Raw genomic sequence first — 21,765 nt, forward strand, 5'->3', positions numbered from 1 at the left:
TGTGGGATAAGCACAAATGCATTGTGTGTAGGGCTGCAAGTAACATTTATTCTAATCGAAATTTGGTCAGTGTCATGAGGCCAACAGCATAGTGTAATGTTAAGAGTTCCCATACTTTAGAGGCTGTCCAAATTTTCAAACAAGGTATTTTGAAAACGTACATATGAATTCACAAAATCATGTTAAAAAAAATAAATAATTGTGGACCTGCAGCAAGTTGGAAAACCAGTGCAATATTTTGAGGAATATATGCAACTGACTGCTTGGTGCCTACTATATCCCATCCCTTGACAGGTGACATTGTAAGGAGATAATAATATTCACGTCACTTGTCAGTGATTTTAATGTTACGGCTGATTGGACCTGCCTAATATTGTGTAAGTCCCCCTTGTGTAGGTCCAAAATAACTCTGACCTTTCGAGGCATGGACTCCACAAGACCTCTGATGGTGTGCTGTGGTATCTGGCACCATGACTTTAGCGGATTGAGACCTGGACTCTTTGTCGTGTTCCTCAAAACATTCCTGAACAATTTTTGCAGTGTGGCAGGGTGCATCATTCTGCTGAAAGAAGCCGTTGCCATGAAGGGGTGTACTTGGTCTGCAGCACGTGGAACGTGTCAAAGTAACATCCACATGAATGCCAGGACCCAAGGTTTTCCAGCAGAATATTGCCCAGAGTATCACACTGCCTCTGCCGGCTTGCCTTCTTATTATACTGCATCCTGGTGCTCTCTTCCCCAGTTAAGGGATGCCCCTGCAACCGGCCATCCACATGACGTAAAAGAAAACGTGATTCATCAGACCAGGCCACCTTCTTCAATTGCTGGACCACTTTTGGTGGGTACTAATCAAGACCTGCCAGAGTGCCCGTGCTGATCCCTGTCCACCGCCGAAAGCGCCAACGATGGGCACATGAGCATCAGAACTGGACCATGGAGCAGTGGAAGAAGGTGGCCTGGTCTGACGAATCACGTTTTCTTTTACATCATGTGTATGGCTGGTTGCGTATGCATTGCTTACCTGGGGAAGAGATGGTACCAAGATGCACTATGGGAAGAAGGCAAGTCGGCAGAGACAGTGTGATGCTCTGGGCAATGTTCTGCTGGGAAACCTTGGGTCCTGGCATTCATGTGGATGTGACTTTGACACGTACCACCTACCTAAACATTGCTTCAGACCAAGTACACCCCTTCATGACAAGTCCATGCCTTGACGGGATTTTTCTTCTCATAGGAAACTTGAAAGACATATACAGGATAGAGCAGAAGATACAGAGACATACAGGGGTCATATGCAACGTTTGGGTTGTGGTTCTATATATAGGGTGTCACTAAAGTCTGACTGTTTCTCAGGATCCCTAAGTCCGATTGAGGTGAAATTTGGTATGCCGCGTCTAGTGCTAATGCACTACTATCTAATGCTCATTGAAATTGGCCATTGTGGGGTGCTGTTCTTTTTTTTTTTTGCACACAAAAGCAAGTATGTCTCTTTGAAAATGAGGTGTACTGTGAAAATTTGATTGTATTGCTCAATCCATACAAAACTGACTTTTGGAAACTTTAGCTCCACCCACTCAAATGTGACAATTTACATAATATGTGAAACCTACTTTTGCAAACTAGTCCTATGTTTTTGGTTTATCTTTAAAAAAATGGTATCAAACTTCTCAGGAGATTGTGAATCTGAATAATTGTCAAAAACCAATTATTTCTAATGCGGTGGAGCCTAATTTACTCAAACAGCTTTATGGATTGCGTTGATTTGTGCAAAACCTGAAAAGTATATACAGGAAACCATTCTGAGGTTATATCTAAAGTTTGGGGTGTGGTCATACGTAGGGGATGGGGCTGGATTAAATGGCGGTTTCTCAGGAACCATAAGTTTTATTGACCTGATTTGGTAGCGTACATATCTGGGCTTATCTGTAAGACTATTTTACACATACAGCTCTAACTCATGTTTGCTTGCATGGTTTCACACAGAATCTGAAAGGCATATACAGGACTAGTAAGCCATGCAATTCACTCAAATTGGGTGGATGTTTTTTATCACAAAAAAAGTTTCTTCAAATAAGCACAATACTGTTTTTTGGGGGTTTTTTTCCCTCATCATCTTTTGGCTGCACACAGTTTGCCTTTGGGACCGTTTACTACAGCCACTCAAATTTATGGAAATTAAAAATTAATTTAATAATATGCTAAATCTAATTTTGCAAGCTAGTCCTAGGATTCTTTGACCTGTGTTCCCAAAATTGATGTGAGCAGAATACTCAGCAGAATACTCAAGAATTATCAAAAAACATGTTGAGATCTGCAAACAACATGGCCTCCGCATGCCAATCAATCCAAGTGGGGTGGAGCTTGGTTTACTAAAACAACTGTAACTTATGACTGGTTGTATGGATCCACATGAAACTTGAAAGGCACGTTCAGGCCAGTGTTATGAGGTGTGCAAAATGTGGGGTATGGATGTCGAAAGTGAGGCAAAGTTAAGTTCAAATAGCTGTTTCTCAGGAACTGAAAGTCTGATTGAGCTTAAATTTGGTGTTCCCTTGAATTTTTTTTTTTTTTTCTTCTTTTTTTTGGGCAAATCTGTAAAATTGCGTTTCAATTTCTACTTCAAAAATATGGCCGTCTTCAGCCAATTCGTTTTTCGTAGACATTTCATACAATTAATATTGAGCAGTCCTCACAGAACTTGATAAGTGTGTTCATTTATGGACTCTGAACCCTGGCAAGAACTAGCCACTGGGGCAATATTTGCTGAAGGTGCTTGGACCCCAATGATCACCACTTATGACTATGTTTATGCTTATTATTATTCTTTCACCATGTGAGTCTACGGCAGTCCCCACAGCCAAATGGAAAAAGTTGACATTTGGCACGTTTTGACATTTGATTGGATACTGTGCCAATTCTCAGATCACCAATTCCAACAATAAACTTGGTAATTTAGTTAAGCACCTTTTCATGAGGCAGCCCAATTAAATTCGTCATTGCACCACTAGGTGATATTTTAATAATAATAAAAAAAAAATTTTTAAAAAGTAAAAGTGCTAACTCTTCAATTGCTTGACCTAAAAGTTATAATTCCTTTGTTTTGTGAATCCTTGGAGACTGCTGCTTTGAAGTATTGCTGTTGAATTCTGCAATGTAAGATGGCATGCATTATTGGTGAAGTAGCCAAAAGGGATGTGAGGAGATATCTCTGCAGTGCTCCATTATATCGGCACAAAACCAGAAAGCTATGTTTAGAACCTAGAACCATGTCCTGAGGGAGGACAAAATATCTGTTTCGTTTCATCACATGGTAGAGCCATGTAGTGCTTCGCCTATTTATTATTGTTTTGATTAGCTGTTGCAGCCCTAGTTGAGTAACACTATTTATCTGACTTGACAGTAGGTCCATGAAGACACAATTATGGTCATGTTATCAGTAATAAATGTTGTTAATGTCTTAAGATTCCTTAATATAACATCTTTGTGCTCTTTTGGTTTTGCACGTACACTTCTATATAGGCAGTACGTCTCATCCAGGCGTGTGTGGATGTGCTCTCCAGCAATGGCTGGCTGAGTCCGGCACTGGCGGCTATGGAGCTAGCTCAGATGGTGACACAGGCCATGTGGTCTAAGGACTCTTATCTCAAACAGCTGCCACACTTTACAGCAGAGCATATCAAACGCAGTACAGAAAAGGTGAGAAATGGGAAATTTATATTCCATTCCACCCACTCCGGGAAATTTGATTCACTGCATTTTTTTTTTTTTTTCGTGTGTGTGTCTGTGTGTATGTAGGGAGTGGAGAGCATCTTTGACATCATGGAGATGGAGGATGAGGACCGCATTAATCTTCTACAGCTGTCAGATGTTCAGATGGCTGATGTGGCACGTTTCTGTAACCGCTACCCTAACATTGAGCTCTCCTATGAAGTGGCTGACAAAGATGATATCAAGAGGTAAGGGTGGTCCAAATATCATCACTGTTCCTTTGACACGTTCTGCATTGATGAACAAAACATTAAGCTTAAGCTATAGCTCAGTTTTTTTCATGTGGTCTGTTTTAAGGTGTGTGTGCGATCATTATACCAGGGTGCTAGTTTTTGTGTCTACTTGTTTTTCTTTTGAGGTGAGCTACATTATTTAGAGTATAGTGGCACGTTGACTCTAAGTATTCAAAACTTGCCAGTAAAATGGGCTCAAATTTAGTACTCTCACACTCTGGGTGGTCCTCTACTGCACTCTGCTGATGGCATCTGTGAACTATGGACTATTTGCAAATTAGAGCCACCTGAATGTCAGTTGTTAATATCTAGAATATAGCAATATAGCAAAGTGTAACCGTTCGCCATATCACTCGGTGATTGCAAGTTAGAATCCTGATGGTGCCACAGCCATCCATTAGATGACTGATTTCTAAAAGCATTATATTGAAATGTGATGTAATTTAAAAAGCAAAATTATTGTGTATTACTGCGGAATCACTTAAAAATCCACCATCCAGCTGAGTTTTCACAATTGCCACAGCTGATTAACATTATTATACACACCTGTACTCTCCTCAGAACTGAAATGGTAGAATTGCTTGTTCTAATGGTTCTGTATGATTAAATCGCTTATAGCATTATTTTTAAAAAATGGACAATTGCGATCAGGGACAAATCAATATTGCACAAGCCTATAAAAATCTTCACAGATTTTTAATATGCCATAAATTACTTGAAGTTATTCTTTTTTTTTTTTTTTTTTAGATTTAATATGAAAATTAGTACATACTACTTCAGATTTTTAATATGACATAAATGACTATACGGATATGATATTCTGAAGCCTTTTTCTACCTCAGATTACAACGTTGCTTGGCCCTTTGGAACCTTTGCTTTTGAAAATTGAATAGTGTTTGAACTGATTGAATGAAATGACTTGCCTCTTGTAGTTTAATTCCTTAAACTCATCACAAGATGGTGGAGGCATTATATTCTCAGATTATTTGTTTGTCCATCTATCTGTCTGCGATTTTAATTACCAAGATATCTCAAGAAAAAGTGGTTGAATGGAATTTTTATTGTAACCAGCAGATAAACTGATTAGATTTTGGAGTTGATCCAAACAGTCTTGTATAGACTTGTTGGTGATGGAGGTCTCCCTGTTGATGCTGTTGACATCAAATTATACTTGTTTTTTGTTTTGTATTGTTTTGTTTTTTTTGTTTTGTGTTTTTTAAAAAAAAAAAAAAAAAAAAAGCATAAAAGTTATCCCCTGGCAGTTAAGAGGGGTGAAATAGAACACCAGCTGCCTAAGCAACTTTAGTTGTAAGAACCTCCGATAACCAGCACTGGAGCCAGATATTCAGAACCAGTGCCAATAAGCAGGGAGTCGCAGTGATGATGGTGATTATATGAAGGTTCTCTGCATACATGCACACAAGAAGGTAGTGATTCTATCTGTCTCTGGCATGTTCATCAAACCATAAATAGCATTTTAGATACATGTTTCATCAACTAACACTTGTAAGCACTATGCTTAAATCATGTCTTTGAGCAGAAATTCTTTGAACACCCATTTGGAAAGCTAATATAATGTTTTTTTGTTTGTTTGTTTGTTTTTACAGCGGAAGTCCAGTTGTTGTTCAGGTGCAGTTAGAGAGAGAGGAGGAAGTTACAGGACCTGTCATCGCACCACTGTTTCCACAGGTTAGTAAAATACATATTGCATTCATCATTCAGTCAGCAGTTGAGTCTACTAGTTTAGTCTAATCTTGTGTACACTTTTCTACTAGTTTAGTCTAATCTTGTGTACACTTTTCTACTAGTTTAGTCTAATCTTGTGTACACTTTTCTACTAGTTTAGTCTAATCTTGTGTACACTTTTCTACTAGTTTAGTCTAATCTTGTGTACACTTTTCTACTAGTTTAGTCTAATCTTGTGTACACTTTTCTACTAGTTTAGTCTAATCTTGTGTACACTTTTCTACTAGTTTAGTCTAATCTTGTGTACACTTTTCTACTAGTTTAGTCTAATCTTGTGTACACTTTTCTACTAGTTTAGTCTAATCTTGTGTACACTTTTCTACTAGTTTAGTCTAATCTTGTGTACACTTTTCTGGCCACAGCCTTCAGAGTGTTGAAGGTAGCAATCAATTCCATGTACCCGTTTCCAGCAGGAAAACAAACGTTTGAACATGGTCACAGTTTTTGGACTTGACTGGATTTAAAACAGAAAAAAAAGGTTCCACATAGAACGTTATCCAAGAGTACTGTGTGATGCGCACCTCATAGACAATAGCCCTAAGTCAGGAATGAACTAAAGACCCGGGAACTGGGAGGCTACCTGCTGTGCCATTAGAGCTACAGCAATTTATTTCTACAATTACATTTATTATACCCAAAAAAACCTAGTAGATACTGAGGCGTGTGTGTGTGTGGTTTTTTTTGTTTTGTTTTTTGTGCATGTATGGCCCTGTAAAGGTCTAAGAGACATAAAATGAGTTTAGATTATTCTGCTGAGAATGGAAATGTAGACTATTTCTGTTGCTCGTGTATAGATAATACGGGACATGTCATTGTCAACACAGAATGGGTGTGTAGTTATATTCACATGTACCGTTGAGGCCAAAAGCTTATATACACCTAGGCTAGACATTTCACAACTCCACACATTTCATGTTGTAATACATTCCCTGTGGTTATTAGGGTAAAAAGTCAATTAGGGAATCTACTTTATTTCCATAAGAGAAAATAATAGCTAAGAGACAGATTTTTTTCTGCTTTATTTATGCTATCAGATTTTCAGTGGGTCGGAAGTTTATACCTTGTTAGTGTTTGGTGGCATTGCATTGTAATTGGTTAACTTGAATGCCTGGGGTATCCTTCCACAAGCTTCTCACAATGCTTTGCTGGAATTATTGCTCATTCCTCCTGACAGAACCAACACTGACAGCACCTTGTGGGCCACCTTTCATAAATTTTCTTTGAGATTCGGCTCAGGGCTTTGTGATAACCACTCCAATATTTCAATTTTGTTGTCTTTAAGCCATTTTATTACAACTTTGGAGGTATGCTTATAATCATTGTCCCTTTTCCAGCAAAACACCCCTACAACATGATGCTGCCACCCCCCACCTCCACCACCCCCCATGTCACAACTGGGATGGTGTTTTTCAGATTAAAAGCCTCACCCTTTTTCCTCCATACGTAGCCCTGAATATTGGTTATCAGTTAAATTTTGTTTCATCTGAAGAGAGAACTCTCCTCCAAAAGGCAAGGTCTTTGTCCAGGTGATCACCTGCAAACTTCAGTCTGGCTTTTTTATGCCAGTCATGGAGCAGGGGCTTCTTCCTTTCAGGCCATGGTGATGAAACAGCCTTTCAGGCCATGGTGATGAAACAGTCTCTTAATGGTGGATGTACATGCTTTGGTACATGATGCCTCCAAATCCTTCACCAGTTCCTTCTTTGTTGTCTTTAGCCTAGGTGTACGTACTTTTGGCCTCAACTGTAGTTCTAATTGATTTTTTTTTTTTTTTTTTTTTTTTTTTTAATAATTGTGCAGTCCTACATTGTGTTGCCCTTATATTTTTTCCTGAAAAATAACTTTTGTAATATTATCAATGGCCATTTTATGCTTTTTTTTGCAGAAACGTGAAGAGGGCTGGTGGGTTGTGATTGGAGACCCCAAATCTAACAGTCTTATCTCCATCAAGAGGTTGACTCTGCAGCAAAAAGCCAAGGTTTTCTGTTACTACAATACTGTCTATACACTATATTAATAAAGCAGACTAATACTGAAGCATTGTACTGACCATGAGTGTATGTAATTCTCTTGTTTGTCTTCTTTAGGTGAAACTGGACTTTGTGGCCCCAGTTGTTGGAGTCCATAACTATACTCTGTATTTCATGAGTGATGCTTACATGGGTTGTGACCAGGAGTACAAGTTCAGTGTGGATGTGAAGGAGGCAGACAGTGACAAAGACAGCGACTCAGACTGATCTTAGAATAATAAAATGCAACTGTTGTGAATTAGTCTGTTAATGAGGGATCAGTACAAGTTTGTTTGGTTTTTTTTTTTCATATTGTATTTTCTACATTTAATGTGTTTCAAAGTGTATTTCATGAAGGGCATAGCTTTTATATGAGGTTTTCCTATTTTATTCGTAATGTTATTTAGTAGACAGAATGATTGCATTTCAGGTCAACCCGAATTTTTGCAGAATGAACAGTACATGTTGACTCTGTGGTTACGGATTTCATGCTTTATCAGTGTTTGTGTATTCTTGATTGAGCTTGACATCAAAAGGCTTGTAAATGAAAATGTTTCTTAAAGGAAAATAAAATGATTTACATGTTAGCTACAGCCCTTTGCATGTAAGTGGGGAAAATTAAATCTAATAAAAAAAATATCCAAAAAAGCATGTACTATGGCAGTTGGCTTTGGTATGCTGTTGAGTATATGTCTGATGTGGTGTTTTTTCCCCTCAAAGTCACCACAAACTCCACTGATGAGTTTTAAAAATGTTTACTGGTAAATGTTCAAGGTTCTTTCCATGTAATTACAACCAAAAACTATTAAATGATATTACTATATACCAAAAATCTATGCCTAGGTCAGAAAAGCATTAGGGAGTATAAGGATTAAAGGATTAAAATTCAAGATTAGTTTGAACCACAATAAAAATTTCAATTTAACATTCATATGCATTTTATATATATACATACATACATACATACACACACACAGAGAGAGAGAGAGAAGCTTTACAGAAATCTGTATGTAGACTTGGATCCTTAACCAAAAACTTTAATCAAGTTTCTAATTACTAGATTGAATTATGTATGGTGAGTGTGATCAATTCACATAATATTAATATAAACCAATTACATTATGAAATCTCTTGTGGATGTTGGCACTGATGGGATCTATAACTGTAATTAACGCGTTTACAGCTTGTGTGGTAGATGGCACAGCGGTAATGTGGATGTTGCTGAAAGCCAGCGATTTGCCAGCATAAGGCTCTCTCCAAACAATTTGAAATTCACCATTCTACAGTGAGGACTGTTTATAAATAGAGAGCCTTGAAGACCTTTGCCAATCTTCCCAGGAGTGGGAAGTTTAATGCTCAGAGATATAAAGAAAATGCCAAGAGCTACATCATGTGACCTACAGGCCTCTGTAAGCACATTAAATATGTACGTTCATGACAGCACAATCAGAAAAAAAAAACAATGGCATCTGAACAAACCATACAAGTTCTGGAACAATATCCTTTGGACCTACAAGACCAAAGTGGAGATGTTCGGTCATCATGCACAGCGCAGTGTTTGGTGAAAACCAGACAGCGTATCACCACAAACACCCCATCACAGCTGTCAGGCATGGTGGTGGAGGTGAGTGATTTGGGCTTGTTTTGCAGCCACAGGACCTGGAAAACTTGCAGTCATTGAGACAATGATAAACTCCACTTTATACCAGAATATTCTTGAGACAAATGTCAGTGCATCTGTGCAGCAGCTTCAGCTGGGCCAAAACTGGGTCATGCAACAGGACAATGATCCCAAGCACACCAGCATATCAACATCTGAATGGCTAAAGAAGAGAAAAATCAAGGTGCTAGAACGGCCAAGTCAAGGGCTAGAGCTCGACCCCATTGAGGTGCTGTGGCAGGAGCTTAAGAGTGCTGTGCATTAAAAATGCCCTCAAACATTAATGAACTGAAGCAATGTTTTAACGAAGAGTGGAGCAGAATTTCTCCAAAACAATGTGAAAGACTGATAAACTCCTAAAGAAAAATTTTACTTCAAATTATTGTTGGTGAGGACCTGAAAAATAAAAACATAGAATTGAAAGATGGTGTACTTTTTTTTCCCCATGACTGTATATATTTAATATCAGTTTAATATATTTATTAGGGATATCACCGGTCCAAACGCCTCTTTCAGGTTTCAGCCTAAAAGGTTTTGACCCATAAATATTAAATAGGCCTACAATGAAGTGTCAAATCTAGCACTTTATAAAGGTTAATGATGATGATAATTAGAATGTGAATAATATCCTGTTGTGGTTTTGTTTTGTTTTTTTGACTGGTGAAAATGTCAGCCATGTGAACATTAGATGACTGATTTCTAAAAGGATTATTTAATTTTTTTTTTCAAGTATTTACTGCGTATTACAGCAGTCACTTAAAATTCCACCATCCACCTAAGTTTTCACGATTGCCACAGTTTCTGACTGCACAGCTGATAACATTATTACACACTCCAGTAATCTACTTAAAACTGAAATGGTGGAACTGCTCATTTCCTGTCTTTTTAGATTCTGGATGATTAAATTTTTTATAGCGATATTTTAAAATGGAACATTGTGATCAGGGACAAATCAATACTGTACAAGCCTATACTTCATACTACTTCACAGATTTTTTATATGCCATAAATTAATTCAATTTATTCTGGTCCCACTTTCTACATTAAGCTAGATCACTTGACCCTGTAATTTAGGGAATGTGTTTATTAGACAGATAAAGTATGACATGAGACCCTTTCTTCTGAAATTCAAATATGTTTGAACTGATTAAATTAAATGACTACCATCTTCTGCTACCATCTACTTAAGACATACTTTGTTAATTTTTTTTTAGTTTTAATAAGAAAATTAGTACATACTTCACAGAATTTTAATATGCCAACAATGATGCATTTATTCTGAACCCATTTTCTACATCAAGTGAAAAGATCACTTGACCCTTTGAGACCTTCGCTTTTGAAAATCAAATAGTTTTTGAACAGATTAAATTAAATGACTTGCCTTTGTAGTTTATTCCTTAAACTCTGCTGGGCCAGGTATGACACCCCTTTAAGATCTCTGCCACAAGATGTGTCTGTCCATTCTTCCAAGATTTTCATTAGCTGAATGTTTGTAGGAATTATTTGGAATTATCATTGTAACCAGCAGATGAACTGATTTTGTTTCATCTGACCAGAGAACACTCCTCGAAGGCCTTTGGCCTGGTGATCACCTACAGATTTCAGTCTGGCATTTATGCCTGTCTTGGAGTAGGAGCTTCTTCCTTGCGCAACAGCCTTTCTGGCCATACTCAGGAACAATTGATCTGAGTTTTGTTTCCACTCAACGGGATTACGAAAACACAAGGTTTGGCCAACTAAATTAATTCAGATAAACTAAGCTCCAAGATGAAAGTGACATGACGCTGGTTTGTACCAAAACATGTATTGCCACATAAGCTCAGTGGGACTTGTGATTAGCTTCATTTGTAGAACCAAATTTGATGGAAATGAGCTGGGCTTAAATAAATCTGGCTTATCAGGTCACCTCACTATTTGGGATACCCCCGTGTACACCTGCTCATTCATGCAGTTATCCAATCAGCCAACCAAATAACAAATGCACAATGCAAAAAATCATGCAGATACAGGTCAAGATATTCAGTTAATGTTCACATCAAACAACAGAATGGGGGGAAAAATAGAAATGACTTCGGCAGTGGCATAGTTTTCAGTACCAGACAGGCTAGTTTGGGCTGAAAACTGGTCCAAAACTGATCACAAGAAAATAATGGGTAATGTTTTTCCATAGAGGCATGGTCAAGTGCCATTTATGAAAGGAGGGCAGAGTCCAGGAGAAGGAGTGAATAATTCCATGAACGAGGGTACACCTTTGTGTGATTAATGTGGGTCTGTTTATGTGTGTTTTGCAGTGACCGAAGGGACCCCAAGAGCATGTCTATGCCAGGCTGCAGCAGAGTAGAAATGTGAGTGTGTGTATGTTCTCACTTTTACTTTGGTTGGTGAACAAAGTGCTAAGAGGTGCTCCAGTAAAAGGAAAGATGCTCCTCTGGAGTCCTGCTGACCCGCTGCAGGATGGCCCTCTTGACATTGGAAGGTCGAGAAGCTCGTTGTGCAGGGCAAGAAGCGCTCGGTGTTGGGTTTGGTTGAGGATGGCAAAGGACTTTAGGATCTCGCCAAGTAGGGAGGATTCCATGGTGGAGTCTGAGTTTTCCAAAATCCTGGGTTTTGGCACCACTGTAGAACCCGGTGTGTGAGGGTGTGGAGGAAGACTCGGGAGGCAGGCGGTGTTCTTGCAGAGCTCTAGGCTTGCGCTTAGTCACACCGCACTTTTCAGTGCACGTTCAAAAACTCAATCAAAAAAAAACAAAGCAACTGAAAAGCTTCTGTCATGAACTTGTGGCTTTCACTCCAGTCAAGTTCATGCTCCTCAGCTTGGGGGTTTGTGTGTGTCTGTGTGTGTTGCATGCTCTGCCGGTTCGATCACTCACCCTCTCTCTGGTTATGGCCTTCACTGAAAGCACAAAGAAACACAAATAAGTAGACTGGTGCTAACAAGTCACAGGAAGGTATTTCAAAAGCAGGTTGAGTGGGCTTCATCTGACCTCATACACTTCAGTGGAACCAATGTTGTTCACCTTGACTGTTCAAGTGCTTCACTCTATAGCCTGCAAATTCTGGTTAAAAGGACAGGTGCAGTAGTGCTATATTTTGCATTAGATGTAGTATAGTAGTATAATATATTAGTATAGTATGGTATAGTGTAGTATTTATAGTGTGTATATTTTCAGGGCAAGCCAGTCTGCCAGGAAATGCACCACCTGCTATCTCCCACTAGAAAAGTGTCACATCCGTGAAACTTACTCCACTTATCAGCATCAGTCCTATAAATTTTACCCTCAGTAGTGTTTGATGCTGGGACATGCTGGGAGATAAACATTCCTTCATTTGTTTAAAACCAAAATACCTTTTTAACTGGATAAACATTGATGTCATGTTTACATAATGCAAAATAGTACAATAGTGGTTGCTACTGTTGACTCTAACTGTAAAATGTATGGCAGCCTATTAGATACAGTTGTAAAGTAGATAAATACTAATAATTCTAGTAAAGTGATCACTCAGTGTAAGGTCATCTTAATTCAGTTGTGGTGTAGATGTGTTTAATATTTTAGTGAATCTGGATTATTTGTTTTTCACCACTATCAAAGAGGATAACAAAGCAAACTGTGCATCCATTTGCTTGTATTTATATAGACATTACTTGTTTGGATGTATTGGATGTTTTATCACATTTGCCCCTCCAGCAGTAAGCTTAAATGTTTTCTGCAGAAGAGCAATGTACCAATTTCCTCAGTTCTTAAATGAGCATTTGTTTTTTTTATTTGTATGTTTCAGTCTGAGAATCTCATCTTAAACTTATTATAAAACAATTACATTATTGTTATTGTTAATATTGTTGTTACATTTAGACTGTTAGATTTATGAAAATTTGAGGAGTATGAGTAAAGAGATACTTTAAAAAAAATTTAAGCTATAAGTGTTAACACTGCATGAAAATGCTCGAAACCAGTAAAATGCAGTCCTGGTGAACTCCCTCCAAATTTCACATACCTTGGACATACACTATATTACCAAAAGTATTCGGTCACCTGCCTTGACTCACATATGAACTTAAGTGCCATCCTGGCAACCTCCAAACCCAGACTCGTCCATCAGATTGCCAGATGGAAAAGCGCAATTCGTCACTCCAGAGAACGCGTCTCCACTGCTCTAGAGTCCAGTGGCGGCGTGCTTTACACCACTGCATCCGACGCTTTGCATTGCACTTGGTGATGTGTAGCTTGGATGCAGCTGCTCGGCCATGGAAACCCATTCCATGAAGCTCTCTGCGTACTGTACTTGGGCTAATCTGAAGGTCACATGAAGTTTGGAGCTCTGTAGCAATTGACTGTGAAGAAAGTTGACGACCTCTTTGCACTATGCGCTTCAGCATCCGCTGACCCCTCTCCGTCAGTTTACGTGGCCTACCACTTCGTGGCTGAGTTGCTGTTGTTCCCAAACTCTTCCATTTTGTTATGATAAAGCTGACAGTTGACTGTGGAATATTTAGGAGCGAGGAAATTTCACGACTGGATTTGTTGCACAGGTGGCATCCTATGACAGTTCCACGCTGGAATTCACTGAGCTCCTGAGAGCGGCCCATTCTTTCACAAATGTTTGTAAAAACAGTCTGCATGTGTAAGTGCTTGATTTTATACACCTGTGGCCAGGCCAAGTGATTAGGACACCTGATTCTGATCATTTGGATGGGTGACCAAATACTTTTGGTAATATAGTGTATGTGGAAAAAGAACAGATCATGTGACACAGAACAGTATACGTCCTTAAAAAGCCTTGTACTCCACAGCTGAGGACATTTACAAGGAGTTGTAATGTCTGTATGTCAATGATGACTGTCCTACTGTGACTGCCTTTCATATGTTAATTTGCTGGGAGATGGGTGCTTTGTTCTCAGACTGCGAGAGGGAGATGGCTAAAAGTTAGCCCCCTTCTAACTCATTGTAGGCTAAGCAAACAACCTATATAGCAAACAGCCTAAATAATTATATAAAACATAAGTAAAGCAAGCCAGACAATAAATGTTTAATAATATAAAATAAAAATTACACTTTCCCTCCACTTTATTAGGAACACCTGTACACCTGCACATTCATGCGGCATCACAATCATATGGCATCAGTGCAATGCAAAAGCTCATGCAGATTCAGGTCAAGAGCTTCAATTAATGTTCACATCAAACATCAGAATGGGGAAAAAGTGTGATCTCTGTGATTACACTGAAAAAAGGAATATGAGGTCGGTCAGATTTAACAGATCATAAAAATAAGTTTATGTAAACTACGTCATTTAATTGCTTATACTAAATTAATTTAACAAATTTCTAATTACTTGATTGAATTATGTAGAGTGAGTGTGTACGTGTAGTTTGTGCATGTAGAATAGCGCACACTGACGATATGTCTGATTTACGTAGGCCAAACATCACCATTTGATTTAAGTTATGCTGTCAGTTATTTTTAGTTATTCTGTCATAGCTAGTCTTGCCGGAGTCTCTGCTTACACTCTGCACACAATGTACATTTTCTTTAACCAGTACACAACAACCTACTAATCTGTGTTCTCTCTATCTTCCCCTCCCCACTCTCTCTACTAATCTGTGTTCTCTCTATCTTCCCCTCTTCCCCTCCCTATCTCACTCTCTCTCTCTCTCTCTCTGTCTGTCGAGCTACACATGCTAGCCCTGAGATACCAGTGATCAAGATTCAAGATTTTTATTTGTCACATACACAGTTATACACTGCATTTAACTCACAGTGAAATTAATAACTGTGTATTTAAATACTAAATTAAAAATCAGAAATGAATAAGAAATAAGGAAAAAAATAAGATAATAGAAATAAGAAATATATGTACATGAATGTACAAAAAGGGATGTACAAAAAGCAATGAGTGTGCAAAAAATGGATATACAATATATGCATTATGTTACATGTACAAAATATGTGAGTATGTTAAGTGTAGTAACGATAAAGCGCAAAGTGCAGTGTGCGGAGTGTCAATGGCATGCAGAGTATCATAATCTTTATTGACTCTTAAGGGATCTGAGTGGTGGACATATCTGTATTGATGAGTCTGATGGCCCGAAGGAAGAAGCTCCTCATGAGCTTCTCAGTTTTAGCCATCAGACTACAGAAGTCCTTGCCTGACTGCAGCAGGATGAACAGACAGTTACTGGGATGGGTGGAGTACTTGATGATTTTAACAGCTCTTGTACTGCATCTCTTGGAGTAGATGATGTGCAGAGATGGTAGAGCAGACCTGGAGATGCACTCAGCTAAGCGCACCACTCTCTGCAGGGCTTTGCTGTCCTGGGTTGAGCAGTTACCCTACCACGCTGAGATGCACTGAGTCAGTAGAACTTTCTATAGGCCCGGTATAGAATGTTTTCAGGATCCCTGTGGAGGCCCTGAATTTCCTCAGCAGATGGTACAGATCATGACTCCTTCTGCTCTTCGTACCTGCCTGATCCATCCTGATGTTTAGAGTTCTCAGCACTTGAAAATTACTTGCTGCTCCTAAGGATGGCCCCACTTGGAGAGTCTAAAAATCACCATGAGATTACTGTGGATGGTGCCACTTAGAAACCATAAAGATGGCTGTTTTATGTTCTTCCTTGGATAGCGTTAGGACTGCAATTGCTAACAACAATTTGCAATCAAGTCTACATTAAACAGTTAATAACTTCAATTGTATACAATAGACTTTAAGTTAAAACTATAATGAATTCAGAAATTACTCCAACGCTCTTACTTATAAGTTGCTCATAAGTTCCTGTTTACACAATTGCCCTTTCTGACTATATACAGTAGTATACAGTTATAGAAGAGAAATTATTTATAATGGGTGTCACCCAGATGAGGATGTGTTCCCTTTTGAGTCTGTTTCCTCTCAAGGGTTCTTCCTTATGTCCTCACAGGGCGTTTTTCCTTGCCACGTTTGCCTCTGGCTTGCTCATTAGGGATAAACTTATAAATTTAAAATTTGTGACAATGTCCATTGTTGAAGGCTCTATACAAAAAAAATTGAATTTAATTTAAAATTGACTTAATTATTATCCTCTCCTACTGTCCATAAATATTGATATTGTTTGTAATATAATCCTAGCTAACAAAAATATGTTGCAGGGATGTCCCCTGAACCAACACTGCGAACGCCCTGTGGATGTTTTTTGTAGGGTTGCCAAAACGTTAAAGGGACGTTCTCACAGTACATTCGTGGTACATCCAGCAGAACTCTGGGGAACTATTTGGGGATGTTTGATGAACCTCCAGGGGACTATTTAGAGACGTTGGCAGAACATCTCTTAAACGTTGTTTTTATTTGACCATATGACCATATGCCTGCCTAGTCTATTCAATTGTCACAAAGCAGCTTTACAGAAATATATAAATTCAGGATATAAATTTTAAATTTCTGAATTTATCCCTAATGTACAAGCCAGAGGTGACAGTGGCAAGGAAAAACTCCCTGAGATGATATGAGGAAGAAACATTGAGGGGAACCAGACTCAAAAGGGAACCCATCCTCATCTGGGTGACTCTGACTAGTGTGATTATAAATAATTCTCTTCTAAAGTGCATACTATATGGTCATAAAGTGCAATTGTGTAACCACAAGAGTTTATAATAGTTTACACATAAACTATTTTGAAGTTATCAAAATATAAACTATGTTGAAGTTATCAACTGTTCACTGATGGAGACTTGAGTGCAAAACTGTTCATGGGAATCGCAGTCCTAAACTATCAAAACAATTGTAGTCCTAAGCCATTGTAGCAAAACTGTTCAAATCAGCTGAAGTCCAAAGCCATCTTATGGTACCATCCACAGTTATCTCATATAACTTTGAGCTGTCTGTGTGGGGGCATCCTCAGCAGCAGTGAGTGGTTTCCAAGTGATGAGAACGCCAACCAGTAAAGCATCAGGATGGATCAGGCAGGTCCAGAGAGCAGAAGGGGTCAGGATCACTAGCATCTCAGGAGTAGCATGTGTAGCTCAACAGTGTGAGAGAGAGAGGGAGAGAGAGAGAGAGGGAGAGAGAGGAGGGGGGAATGATGTTAGGTATGTGAATTGTCACATAATGGTTAAAGAATATGTACATTGTGAAGAGAGTGCCAGCAGGGACTCCGGCAACACTAGCTATGACAGCATAATTAAAAGGGAGCGCTAGAAGGTACCACAGACATGAGGGCACCCTCCACCGTCAACAAATCTGATTGAATGTGTGAGAGTGGGGGCATGGTGACAGGATCGAAGCATCCCAGTTCACCACAACACTCTATGCCCATGAACCTTCCAGATCTGCTCTTTTACCTAAGAAAAAACCTATTCACAAAAGGCCTGACTAAACAAATATGTTTTCAGCCTAGACCTAAACACTGATACTGTGTCTTAGTGCTGAACACTAATTGGAAGGCTGTTTGGTAACTGTGGGGCTTTGTATGAGAAAGCTCTGCCCCTGCTGTAGCCGTCACTATTAGAGGCACCAGCAAGTAGCCTGCACCTCTTGATCGAAGTAGGCACGGCGGATCATAAAAGACCAAAAGCTCGCTCAGGTACTGCGGCGCGAGACCATTTAGTGCTTTATAGGTCAATAGTAGTATTTTATAATCAGTGAAAAATTTGATTGGGAGCCAGTGCAGTGTGGATAAGATGGTACGATGTGGTCATATCTTCTGGTTCTAGTAAGAACTCTGGCTGCTGCATTCTGGACTAACTGGAGCTTGTTTATGCATCTGCTGGAACATCCAGACAGTAAGGCATTACAATAATCCAAACGAGAGGTAACAAAAGCATGAACTAATTTTTCTGCATTATGTAGTGACAGTATATTTCTTATTTTAGCAACATTTCTGACATGAAAGAAGGCTATCCTAGTAATATTATCTACATGAGCTTCAAAAGAAAGACTGTAGTCAATAATCACACCAAGGCAGCACATGATGAAACAGAAAGACCATCCAGAGTTATTATGTAATCAGAAAGCTTACTTCTAGCTGCATGTGGTCCTTTTACAAGTACTTGTGTCTTGTCAGAATTAAGTAGAAGGAAGTTAATGAGCATACAATGTTTAATGTCCTTTATACATTCCTCAACTTTATTAAGCTGGTGTCTGTCATCTGGCTTTGCTGAAACATACAACTGTGTGTCACGTTATAGCTGTATCATAGTACTAAATTATCAACGTGTGTCAAGTTATTGCTGTATCATAGTACTAAATTATTTGCTACATACGAATAAACGCATGACAAATGAGAGGATAGACACATTATTTATTTTTAAGACCAGCTGTTTAATGTGCGCGCTTTTGGCTCCCGCGAGGCAATTTTTATATGTATCAAATATCATTACATTTGAGTTAAGATTTTGGTCCAAAATGAAATTGATGGAATACAAGCAAAATCCAATAGATGGCGCCGTAGCCATGGAATAGAATGGGATCAGTAATGTCTTCATTCTCATGTAAATATGTATATACACACACACCGATCAGCCATAACATTATGACCACTGACAGGTGAAGTGAATAATATTGATTATCTCATTACAATAGCACCTGTCAAGGGTTGAGATATATTAGGCAGCAAGTGACCAGTCAGTTCTCGAAGTTGATGTGTTGGAAACAGGAAAAATGGGCAAGCGTAAGGATTAGGGAGACTTTGACAAGGGCCAAATTGTGATGGCTATATGACTGGGTCAGAGCATCTTTAAAACGGCAGGTCTTGTGGGGTGTTCCCGGTATGCAGTGGTTAGTACCTACCAAAAGTGGTCCAAGGAAGGACGACCGGTGAACTAGCGACAGGGTCATGGGCGCCCAAGGCTCACTGATGCGTGTGGGGAGAGTATAAACATCTTTTTTGTCAAATAAGTTTTTTATTCAGTCATCGAATAACCTTACAATAATCACAAGTTCCAGTATTAATTTTCTTATATGCACAAAAACTTAAAAAAAAAAAAAAAACACATTAAATGTAACACCCCATTCCCCTGACTGTTAATATAAAATACAGTGACATTCAAAACAACTTTTAGGTTACAATACATTGCATTAAGGAATAGAATTCCTCTTGAGGTAACAGAAGAAAGGGTCCCAAATCTTGTGAAACCCTCCAATGTTACCTTTTAAAAGATATCTGATTCGTTCCAAGTGCAGAGCAGATATCAGTTCCTCAAGCCATAGTTTGGCAGCAGGAGGATTAACCTTTTTCCAGAACAGTAATAACAGTTTCTTGGCTGTTATCAAACAATATGTAAGGAATTTCTGTTGAGCACTGTTCAATGAATATGTATAATTAGAATGTCCTAATATAATGAGCACTGGGTCTGGATCCAAGTTTACATTAAGGACATCTGAAAGCACTTTAAAAACCTCACACCAGAATCCCTGTATTTTATGACAGAATATAAAACTATGAGCTAAATAAGCATCCTCTGATTTGCACTTACCACAAATAGGAGAGACATTGGGGAAAATCCAACGTAATTTCTTTTTAGAGAAGTGTAATCTATGTATGTTGACTGATTGCTTATCAATATCCTCCAAGCCACTCTGCCAAATCTCCTCAGAGATTCCAGTTCCAATCTCTCGCTCCCATTCCTCTCTGATCAACTTTGTAGAGGGGGAAATAGCTGCTAGTAACCTTCCATAAATTAAAGATAGCTGACATTAGTTTCCCCTGAACTTTATGAGACAATCATCAATAACTGAGGGTGGGACCTCGTCTAGGGAAACATGTGTACGCAAGTAATTCCTTATTTGTAAAAATCTGAAAAAAATGTTTTTTGGGAGTTTATATTTCTGTTGTAGTTGCTTAAAGGAAGCTAAAGCCCCATCAAGATAAAGGTCCTTGACTGTGCATATACCCAATTCCATCCATTGATTAAAGGTTGTCTCCAACCTCGAAGGGGGGAATGATGGGTTATTTGCAATTGGAATTAAGAGAGAGAGTGATTTTATCTTAAGTTTCTCTTATCTGTCTCCAAATACGTAACTGACTCTTTATGACAATACTATTAACTGCTGTTTGGTCTAATATCACTGGGGAGTAGCACTGCTCCAAGATCATAAGGATGGCAGTAATCCTGCTCTATCTGAAGCCAGTCTGGGGCAACAGCCGACCGTCCCAACCATAGTGCCATAGTAGCCCAGTAAAAAGGGCCAAACCCCCCTCGTGTTTGGGTTTACAAAGATGAACTTTTTTGATTCTGTGACTCTTATAATTCCTTAGAAAGGGAAGAATAATTGAGTCTTGGTGTTTAAAGAAGGACTTGGGCAATAGTATTGGAATATTATGAAATAAATATAATATTTGAGGAAGAAATATCATTTTTATCGCATTTATTCTGCCAATTAGGGAGGTCGGGAGAGTCCTCCAGTAGTGTATACAGTTTTGTAACTTAGATAATAAGGGGTTGAAATGAGCTTTGAAGAGAAGAGAATATTTATAAGTAACCACAATTCCCAAGTACAGAATTTTTGCCGTGGAAACTTTAAACGGGGAAGAATGTATTACAGACAAATCCTTCAAACCAATGGGCATGAGTTCACTTCTTTCAAAATTAACTTTAAAGCCAGAAAAGTTCCCAAAGGTAGTGATAGTCTTGAGTGTAACAGGAAGGCTTACCTGTGGGTGAGTAATATAAAGCAAAATATTGTCTGCATACAGCGATATTTTATTAATGGTGTTTGAAGAATTGAAGCCATGTATACAAGAGTTAGAGAGATGGTTTCTGCAAGGGGCTCTACAGTTAACGCAAACAAAAGGGGTGAAAGGAACCCTGCCTGGTTCCTCTTTGAAGATAGAAAGAGTCTGAAATTGATGGTCTACTGTATAAAGTTTTAATCCAAGTTATAAACTCATCCCCCATATCAAATTTCTCAAGGACAGCGAACAAGTAACGCCACTCCACTCGGTCCAACGCCTTTTCAGCATTCCAATCTAACTGTCTCGAGTTGCCTTAGGGTGATAAATTATATTAAATAGTCGTCTAATATTATGCATAGTGCTTCTTCCTGGAATGAATCCATTCTGATCTGTGTTAACCAATTTATTAATTAATTTGCCGAGTCTATTAGCAAGTGTTTTGGATAATACTTTTTGATCAACATTAAGAAGGGAGATAAGCCTGTATGCCTCGACTTCTTCAGGATTTTTACCTTTTTTAGGAAATACCGTGATAATAGTCTCAGAAAAAGTCGGTGGTAGTCCAGTTGTTAAGGCTTGCTGAAAAGTTTGGAGTAAGGATGTCCTGGCAGCCCGTCAGAAAAGATGTCATTCTGAATTTTATCATTATTGGGCGATGTCTGTAAGGTCATTTCAGTACATGCGCAAAGTTAACTGAGCTAA

At 38.7% G+C, this 21,765-nt stretch overlaps 1 protein-coding gene across 1 annotated transcript in view; it reads left to right on the forward strand.

Annotated features, from left to right (window-relative positions):
* Positions 1 to 8,407, forward strand: part of snrnp200 (small nuclear ribonucleoprotein 200 (U5)) — a 47,811-nt gene extending 39,404 nt beyond the window's left edge. Inside the window, exons 41-45 of the mRNA XM_026925247.3 lie at positions 3,520 to 3,696; positions 3,796 to 3,956; positions 5,609 to 5,690; positions 7,633 to 7,725; positions 7,835 to 8,407. Of these exons, the coding sequence (XP_026781048.2) occupies positions 3,520 to 3,696; positions 3,796 to 3,956; positions 5,609 to 5,690; positions 7,633 to 7,725; positions 7,835 to 7,984 (663 nt within the window). The 3' untranslated portion in view covers positions 7,985 to 8,407. The remainder of the gene's footprint in view (positions 1 to 3,519; positions 3,697 to 3,795; positions 3,957 to 5,608; positions 5,691 to 7,632; positions 7,726 to 7,834) is intronic.
* Positions 8,408 to 21,765: the final 13,358 nt, after the last annotated feature.

The sequence above is a fragment of the Pangasianodon hypophthalmus genome, chromosome 8 (assembly GCF_027358585.1).
Source record: "Pangasianodon hypophthalmus isolate fPanHyp1 chromosome 8, fPanHyp1.pri, whole genome shotgun sequence".
NCBI lineage: Eukaryota > Metazoa > Chordata > Actinopteri > Siluriformes > Pangasiidae > Pangasianodon > Pangasianodon hypophthalmus.